The 10000-nt window shown below is 29.7% G+C and overlaps 1 protein-coding gene across 2 annotated transcripts in view; it reads left to right on the forward strand.

The window, feature by feature from the left end:
- Nucleotides 1-10000, forward strand: part of LOC118447789 (ras-related and estrogen-regulated growth inhibitor) — a 97281-nt gene that overhangs the window by 80263 nt on the left and 7018 nt on the right. For both annotated transcript variants that reach the window (XM_035880156.2, XM_035880157.2), the window contains exon 5: nucleotides 3671-3852. In XM_035880156.2, the coding sequence (XP_035736049.1) occupies nucleotides 3671-3852 (182 nt within the window). The remainder of the gene's footprint in view (nucleotides 1-3670; nucleotides 3853-10000) is intronic.

Here is a 10000-nt window from a genome sequence, read left to right on the forward strand (position 1 = left end):
AGAGAGTATGCATCCTCGGGACTCTTAAAGAGTAAGTACTACGAACTTCTCTCTCTCTCTCTCTCTTTCTCTTTCTCTCTTACTCTCTCTCTTTCTCTTTCTCTCTTACTCTCTCTCTCTTCCTCTCTCTTACTCTCTCTCTCTCTCTTACTCTCTCTCTTTCTCTCTCCTCTCTCTCTCTCTCTCTCTCTCTCTCTCTCTCTCTCTCTCTCTCTCTCTCTCTCTCTTTCAAGTTCTCTGTCTCTATCTTCCGCGGCTTTTATTTACGAGCGCGTTACACGCAATGTTAATTCGACATATTTGACTGTAAATAATGACTGTAAATATACACGCCCCTTGTCACGACATTATATTTATAACCTGCTATAAAATTCCTTCTCGGTTCCAAGAGCCTCTTAAAATTCTTCGGACAGACACAAAAGGCAGAACGCGCAGGAATGATTATTATCGATCAATGTTATCAAATACTATTATGAGAATTAATTATTTTTCACTCGAAACATGAGATAGGGGATAAAAAAGGGAGGAAAGAGAAAAAAATTGGAAAAAGAAAGAAAAGTTAAAGAATCCCTTTTTAGAATCACGCGAATTCTTTTTTTTTTTTTTTTTTGGGTTTTTGTTTTTTTTTTTTTTCTTTTTTCGATCTTATTTAACAATACCAAAGAAATTGTATTTTTTTTTCTTTCTTCTTTTTTGTTTTTTTTTTTTTCGTTTTTTTTCTTTTTTTGTACTTAACTTTTGCTGAATGAATTTTTGTATTTTGTAATGAATTAAAGAATAAAGAAGAAGATAAAAAAAAATCTCTCTCTTTCTCCCTTTCTCTCTTTCTCTCTTTCTTTCTTTCTCACACACTCTCTATTATTTTTACGTGGTCTTTTTTCTTTTTTTTTTTTTCTTTTTTTTTTTTTAATTTCTTTAATAATTGTAAAATAAAAGCAATTATTTTAACGTTTCCTTTTGTTTTGTTTTTTTTAATTTTTAAGATAAGACATAAGTAATAAAAAAAGAAGAAGAAAATAAAAAGACGAAACAATTAAGAAAAAGAAGAAGAAATCTTTCACGTGATTTTTTTTTTTATAACAATTTTTATAACAATTCCAAAATAAAAGGAATCATATTTTAACCATTCTTTCTTTCTTCTTCTTCTTCTTCTTCTTATTATTATTTTTTTTTTCTTTCTTTTTCCATGCAGGTTTAACTATCGTCGATAATTAATTAACAATTGTCCTTAATAAATATTAACACGATGATAGTACTTCTTTTTTTTTTCACAAATTTAGATTATTATATTAGAAAGACACACACACTCTCTCTCTCTCTCTCTCACACACATACATACACATACACACAGGCAAATATGACGTTTCCTATTGTCTATCGGTCGACCTCCTACGATCACATGGTGTATCGTCCAACGAGTTCTAAGGTTCAGGGCCAGGTTCAGCACGTTAAGCAAGGGAAACCTATAAGAGTCGATGCACACGATTCGTCCTCTCCTCTCTACACACATATATATATATATATATATATATATATTTATATGTATTATATATATATATAAAGAGGAAGAGAAGAAGAAGAAAGAGAGAAAGAAAATGTCGATGATCACGATCCCGTCGATCCTGTTCCTTGGTAATAATTATCGGCTGTGCTGTCAGTGCCAGGTCAATGGGAAAGCATTGGAACGACCACGAGAATCGACAGCTTCCGTGGGTCGTTAAACTTGAAATGGTCTCTCTCGTTGGACTATTGCTGATGTTGCTGCTGCTGATGCTGATGCTGCTGCTGCTGCTGCTGCTGCTATTGCTGCTGCTGCTTCTGCTGCTGCTGTTGTTGCTGCTGCTGATCCTGCTGATGCCGCTGTTGTTGCCGCTGCAATTGCCATTGCCGCCGTTTCTGCTGCTGCTGCTGATATGCTGCTGTTACTCTTTCTGCCAGAGTCACCGTTTGTTTGTGTTTAGTATTACCAGAGAAAATAGAAGGAATAGCTCATGCAAGCTACGTTTTTCATCGTGATCGATGCATTAGCAATTAGAGCGGTTCTAGACTGTTTCTAGACTCATGAAAGTCCTTTCGTTTAGACAGTTCTTTCGGCTTAGGGTCGAAGGTCAATTCACGATTCTCTGTATAGGATCGAAAGTTGAAGCGTACCTTTGCGCTCATGGTCCCTTTCATTCCTCTCGTGATCTTTTTCTTTTCTTTTCTTTTCTCTTTTTTATTTATTTTCTTTTTATTTCAATACAAATATCAACAATATATATATATATATTTATATATATATATTATATATTGATATAATCTTGATTAAATTATTTTTGCTGGAACGAAACAATGACTTACTGAAAATTAAAAAATTAATTATTAATCAATTTAAATAAAATTATTAAAAATACATACGTAACAATAGATGCATAAAGATTAAACATGATTGAGTTAAGTTTAAGTTAAGTTAAAAAAAATTTTTAAAGTTAAAAAAAAAAAAAAAAAAAAGAAGAATATACTTTCGACATAAAATAATAATGACAATTAAACAGTAAAAATTAATAATAAAAATTAAATGAAATATTATCCTAATTAATTAAATAGACTTTTAAATATCTACATCTAATGATTTTTGTCATTAGCATCATTTTCGTAATTTTCGTTCGTGCAAATTACGAATAAGACGGTATCGCATTTCTACGTCTTTTCCTTCGTGATCCATGAATTAGCAATTAAAACGGAATACATAGCAAAGCGATCGGTTCCACGCGGCGGAAGTCTCTCTCTTTCTTTCTCTCTCCCTCTCTCTCTCTCTCTCTCTCTCTCTCTCTCTCTCTCTCACTCCTTTACCTTCTCTAATCTCTAAGCGCCAAGTCAAAGGTTACCTTGAGAAAAGGTTCTCCTTTTAAGCACTACCGATTTCGATTATCTTCTCGAATTATCCACATTGTTAGCCGGTTCTAATGAATACCGAAAAAATTTCCTTCCTACGGAAGATTTCTCTCTTAAAGACATGATTAGAATCTAACATTAGAAAATTGGATAATTTTCTTTTCTTTTCTTTTCTTTTCTTTTTTTTTTTTCTCTCGTTATTCTTGAAATTTATATTCATCCGACATATTCGTCGTCCATTGGCGATCAGAAAATTATATTCATTCATTACGAATCTTGTGCAAATTAATAATTAACTTTTTATATTTGTAATTAAAATCTTTCATAAAATTTATGATACATCAAATAGTTTTGTTTGAGGGCCTTGAAAATATCGACCTCAATAAATTATGAAAATTTAAATCATTATAATTGATTATCTATTTAAACGTTTAATACATTTTATAATTATTCGATGTATACGACATAGACAAATTATGGAAATTAATTATGATTTATTGTGTAAATTTTGTGTAATATTATTATTATTATTATTATTATTATTATTATTATTATTATTATTATTGTTGTTATTATTATTAATAATAATTATGATTAGACGATCGATATTGAAAAAATTTTAAAACATTATCGACATCGACAAATCATTATTCGATTTAATTATGAATTTCGTGGAACTAATCGTACAAATTTAATTATTATTATCTATTAGAAAAAAAAAATCTTAAAAACAAATTTAACGTATATATATAATTGTTGTAATTTTTTTTCTTTTTTTTTTTTTTTTTTTTTCTAGGAAAACGGTTGCCTCTATTCGCACATACGATGGGGCGAGGCCTTCGTCGTCGTTTACAGCGTTACATGTAAACGAAGTTTTCAAGAAGCAAGAGGACTTTTAAAACAGCTTGCAGATTTACGTTTACCATCCTACTTCACTGCACTCTTGCTCGGCAATAAGAGAGATCTGGATCATGCACGGTAAGCGTTCTTTTTAATTCGATTAAAAGGAAAAAACAAAGAAAAAAAAAAAAAAGCAAAAAAGAAAACAAAAAGAAAAAGAAAAAAGAAAAACATTCATTATTCATTGGCACGTACAAATCAATGTTATTTAATCAATAGTAACATTCATAATATCGAGGAATCATCAATGCTGGTCTATAATTAAACTCAATCGTCATTAAGTGCACGCGAAAGCTGTTAATTCGAGAGGATTAGGTAACTCGGAATAGGTGGAGTCTATATATAATATAGGTATATATATATATATATACCTATATGTATGTATGTATGTATATGTATATGAAAAGTACTCTATAACGGCACGTCGAAGAGGTCACTGGACGATCGAGATCGAGATCCTTGCACGAATCGAGTTCCTTTCGGATACTGCTTTTCTATCTTCCTAGAGAGAAAGAGAGAGAAAGAGAGAGTGAGAGAGAGAGAGAGAGAGAGAGAGAGAGAGAATTTATTTTCGATCTTGGCAGAAAGCCATCGTATGCCATTTAAAGAGGAAGATACGATCTAAAGATTCGGTAACTAATTCGAAGAGGAACTCTAATTGTAATGAATATGTATACAAAATTTTAAATACTATTATTGTCTATTATTATTATTATTTTTTTATTATTATTATTATTATTTGATATGGCTGATTAAAATAAATTATTTATAAAAAATTATTTTTAAATTATTATTTTTAAAAAATATTTATACACATATATATATATATATATATAGAGAGAGAGAGAGAGAGAGAGAGAGAGATGTAAACAAAAGTAGTTTTCATTTTTATTAGAATTCTATGATATATTAAAGAGAGATCTCGAAAGTAGAATGAGATTTCTATTTTCTTTTTTTTCTTTTTCTTTCTTTTTTTTTTTTCTTTTTGTTTTTATTGCAAATCTCACTTAATGAATTACATTGCACTTTTTATTCAATGCTTTTTGTATTCTCTAAACAAAAAAGGAATGAGAAAGAGAAAAGAAAAGAATATTACAATGATTTTTTATTAGAATTCGATGATATGTTAAAGAGAGAACTCAACGATAAAATGAGATTTTTGTTTTTTTTTCTTTTTCTTTCTTTTTTTTCTTTTCTTTCTTTTTTTTCTTTTCTTTCCTTTTCTCTGTTTGCTCTTTTTTCTTTTTTTTTTTTTTTACTGAAAAATTTTTATTAACGAATTACATTACGCTTTTCTCGTTCAAACCTTTTTGTATTTCTGAATCGAAACAAAACAAAAAACAAAAAGAAAAAAGAAACGTTCAGAATTCTATAATAATATACATTGTATCAAAGGAAAGATTCCGAAAATGAAATGATTTCGATTTAAAAATTTGTCTTAAAATATTATCATGAATTCTAACATGAGATAGTAAGATACACACATGACATACAGAGATACTAAGATTGAGAATAACTACACGAGACACAATACTTAATTCAATAATTTTACGATTAGCCTTAAGGCCGTAAATTAAACATCGAATTGATTCAATTCTCTCTCACTCTCTCTCTCTCTCTCTCTCTCTCTCTCTCTCTCTCATTCTCATCTTTATTTCTTCTCTTCTCTTTTCGTTCCGTTTCTTCTTTTTTTTCGTAAAATCTAGTGCATACAATTTTGTTCGCATGTTTATCGCGTGTCTACGGAAAGAGTGTGTCCTCCCCCAATGGAGAACTTGGCACACAAAGTCTGACATATACATAAGTATAGATACTTTCTTTCCACGTGCTCGTTTGGCCTATTAATCTCTCAAGTCAGTTCACTTTCCACCATAGCGATTAGCGGCCGCGAGGTGTAACAGGATCCATCGTTGCCACTCGTCCTCTCCAACTCGTCGTAAGCTAGAGCATGATTTCGCGTGAGCCACGCGATTCGAGATTATACTCTTTCATTATTTTCTTTTTTTTTTCTTTTTTTTCTTTTTTCCTTTTTTTCTCTCTTTCCCTTTTTCTCTCTTCTCTTTTTATTTTATCTTTTGTCTTCCTTCTTTCCCCCTCCCTCCTTCCCTACCTACCTTCCCTCCCTTTCCTTCCTATCGCATTATATATTTTTCTTTGTTTCTTTTATTTCTTACTTTTTTTTTTTTTTCTTTCTTTTTCTTCCTCTTATTATTTTGTATTTATTTATCTTATTTATTTTATTTATTTCTCATCTTATCCGCGTTTATTTTCCCGTATCCGCTTTTGCCGGTTTCACAGTTGAAGTGTTTCGTTACGATTTTACTGTCCCATTTTCTATCTTTCTTTCTCTCTCTCTCTCTCTCTCTCTCTCTCTCTCTTTTTTCTAATTTTTATTCATCGAATTTTCATTATTTTTAATATTCATAGATGGAAAGTTTTGTACTACGTTCCTTTAAAATTTTCTATTTTTATATTTTCTATTATTGACGCAAATTAATATTTATTAATATTTTTCTTTTCGTGTAGAGAGAGAGAGAGAGAGAGAGAGAGAGAGAGAGAGAAAGAGAAAGAGAAAGAGTGAACGAGGATATTTATTGTGATTATATATAATAATATACAGACTTTTTATAATATATAAAGAATAACTTTACAAATAAAATGATTTGAAACTTCTACGCTCTTATTTTTTCTTCTTTTCTCTTTTTAATTTTGTTTTTATATATTTTCTCTTTTTTTTTTTTTTTTTTAGATATTCCCCATTTTTGTCATTGAAATAATTTACCAACGATTTTTATTTTCTCATTTTCTCTCTCTCTCTCTCTCTCTCTCTCTCTCTCTCTCTCTCTCTCTCTCTCCCTTTCTCTCTTTCTTTATTTGGTTTCTCGATCTTGCATTGATTTATTCGTATACAATTAAATATAAAAAAAGAATGCTATTTTCTTTTCCAATTTTAAGCTTTTATAACGTAAAGAAGAAAAAACAAATTCCTCCATTTTTCTCTTTCTTATTCTTTTTTTTATTTTTCTCTCTCTCTCTTTTTTTTTTTTTTTTTTTTTTTTTTTTTTTTTTTTTTTTTTTTTTTGAATTTTTAGCTTCTACTTCGACCAGTTTCACCGTTGATGAAATAGTTTAGCGCGACAACTTTATACTGTCCTGTTTTATCTCTCTCTCTCTCTCTGTCTCTCTCTTTTTTTCTGGTTTCTCTATTTGGCTTCTTGTATTTTCATTGGCCTCTTCACCCCCTTCGCGTTTTATACGTATGGCGGTGGAATGAAACGCGAAACGGGGCGCCGGCGATGACCACAACTCGACATAAGAGATCGTTTCAAGCGAGACACCCGGTAGTGGTCGAGTGGTCGCTCACCTAGAAACCGTTCACGCGATCTCCGCTACGACAGATCTGTTTACTACCTCTCTATCTATCTATCCATCTCTCTCTCTTCTCTCTCTCTCTCTCTCTCTCTCTCTTTCTCTTTCTCTTTCTCTTTCTTTCTTAGTAGACTCTGACCGACTTGGGTGATCCTGCCCACCCGCTCGACGAATCGATCACAACGATCGATGACGACGTTCTCCATCGACGATAGAGAATTATCATCTATCGTTCGATCAAATTTTGTCGATCATTGAAATTCAAACGCCGACTATTGAATTGTTCTTCTCTTTTTTCTTCTTTTCTTTCTTTTCTTTTTTCGTCCTCTCTCTCTCTCTCTCTTTCCTTCTCTCCCTTAATCATTCTCACTTTCCATCGTTTGATTCTATTAATTATCATACACATATTATATATATACCTTATTTTTACATCGTGGTTGTTTACTGAATGAATGAATGATGAAGGAAAAAAATAAAAATGATAATACTAAAAAAAAAAAAAAACATTGTAAAATACATACGCGAATTAGGATATTTGTTTAATATATTTGTTCGATTCTTCGATGATACAATTTCTTCTTTTCTTTTTCTGTTATTATTAATTCACTTTTCTTTTTCTTTTTTTATAGTTCAGTTTTCTTTAGATCTATGCGTAAATATTAACTTTTGGATTATTTTCTTATTTTTGAATTTATACATATGCCGTACAAAAGAAACAGTATAAATATGTAGAAAATATATACGTATGTATTTAATATAAATTTCGTTCGTTTTATATATAGAATATTACGTGAATGAAATTATTTATCGGGATATTTAAAATTCGTCGATCGTATTAATTCATGCAAAATAGTTTATTTATTTAATTATTTATTCATTTATTTATTTATTTATTTATTTATTTATTTATTTTGTTCTTTTTTTCTCTATTCTCACTCTCGCGTAATTTTATTCTATGCGTATATTTTGTTTTTAAATCGTTATTATTAATTATGGACATACTAGGCGAACAAGAATGTTGTAAAATATGTGATATATGTTTTGTACATATATATATATATTTTATATATATATATATATATATATATAATAAAAAAATATATACAATATATTTTTTTATTAATATAAATTTATATGCCGAATTGAGATTAAACATTACGAAACTTTATTATCATTAATAAATAATCTTAATGAGAGTAATCATAAAGAACGAAGAAAAAAAGAAAAAAGAAAAAAAAAAAGAGAAATGTGAAAAAAAACGTATCATTTCATTGGATGAAAAATACGAATAATATGAAATAATAATAAGAATACAATGACAATTTATTCGTTCGTTTCTTGTGAATGAATCTATTCAAAGTACTTTAATAATTTTTCATTGATATAACAACATCCGCATTTCATTTAGCAATGAAATATATATTGATCTCACGATGGTATATATATATATATATATTTACGCAAGAAGAGGACAACGTTCGGCATTGCGTTGTTTGGACAAAGTGAAAGTTAGAAAATAACGATTTGTATTGTACCTCTTCTTTCTCTCTCTTTCTTTCTCCTTTTTCTCCTTTTTTCTCTTTCTTTCATTCATTCATTCATTCATTCATTCATTCATTCATTCATTCATTCCTTCTTTCTTTCTTCCATCTTAGAACCAACGTGAGAATCACTTCGAATCGAGCGATGGGAATACCCTCTTCTGTTCTTTTTCCTTTTTTATTACATCTTATCTTCTTTCACAAGAGTAATAAAATAAAACAAAACGACAAGATGAAATTACGTTCATTGTTTCTTTTTCCTCTTTCCTTTTCGTCTCTATTTTTTTTTTTTCATACTCTATTATTAGCTAATATATTCTTTGCTTTACATTAATTAGCGTGAGCAGATTTGAAAAAAAAAAAAAATAAAAGAAAAAGAAAAAGTTCACTTTACTCTTTCATCATTCAGAATATATATATATATATATATATATATATATATATATATATATATATATGCACATACACATATATAGATAGACGCTTAATGAATGGTAGAAACGATCAATCAATAATCAGCTTTTCATATCGGAAGCTTGAAAACAATTCAACGAAGTCGTTGAAGGATCTTTGACATGGTTTATGTATTGCATCTCGTTGCATCTCATTGCATCGTTCACGGTGCAAAGTGCATCTCTTACATTGCGTGCCTGTGAACGAATGGGAGAAAGTTGACGACTCCGGTACGGTAGTCCTTATCGGTTTGCTCCTTGACGATAACCTTCCTCTTTCTCTCTCTCTCTCTCTCTCTCTTTCTTTCTCTCTCTTTCTCTCTCTCTCTCTCTCTCTCTCTCTCTCTCTCTCTCTCTTTGTCTATCTGTCTATCCCTTTTTTTGTCTCTCTTCTTCTTTTTCTTATTTTCATATTATCCTATTAAACTACCAGGACAATAATAATTAATATCACTCTATTAATCTGTCTCTGTCTATTTCAGTCGATTCATTTATTTGGATAAATTAAAAACTTTCTTATCGACATTCTCTCGTTTTTGTTATTAATAAATAGAAATGCATTTTCCCTTCTTTTTCTTTTCATTCTTTTATTTTTTTTTTTTTTTTAATTTTTTTTTTTTTTTTTTTTTTTTGTAGTAGGACATCCACTTTTTTATTTTCAAAAATAATGTTAGATTCGTTCGTTCGTTCATTCATTTTTTTTCTTTTTTTTTCTTTTTTTCTTTTTTTTTTTCTTTCTTATCGATTAAATTTACAAGTATGCGTTTACCGTTTAATAGATTGTCATACTTGATTCTGATGAACGGAGCAAACGTTTTTCAAATATTTTTTGTGTCTTTTTCTCTCATTCTCTGTTACGCTCTC

This window comes from Vespa mandarinia, chromosome 3 (genome assembly GCF_050613455.1).
Source record: "Vespa mandarinia isolate Hongniang chromosome 3, ASM5061345v1, whole genome shotgun sequence".
NCBI classification, from domain to species: domain Eukaryota; kingdom Metazoa; phylum Arthropoda; class Insecta; order Hymenoptera; family Vespidae; genus Vespa; species Vespa mandarinia.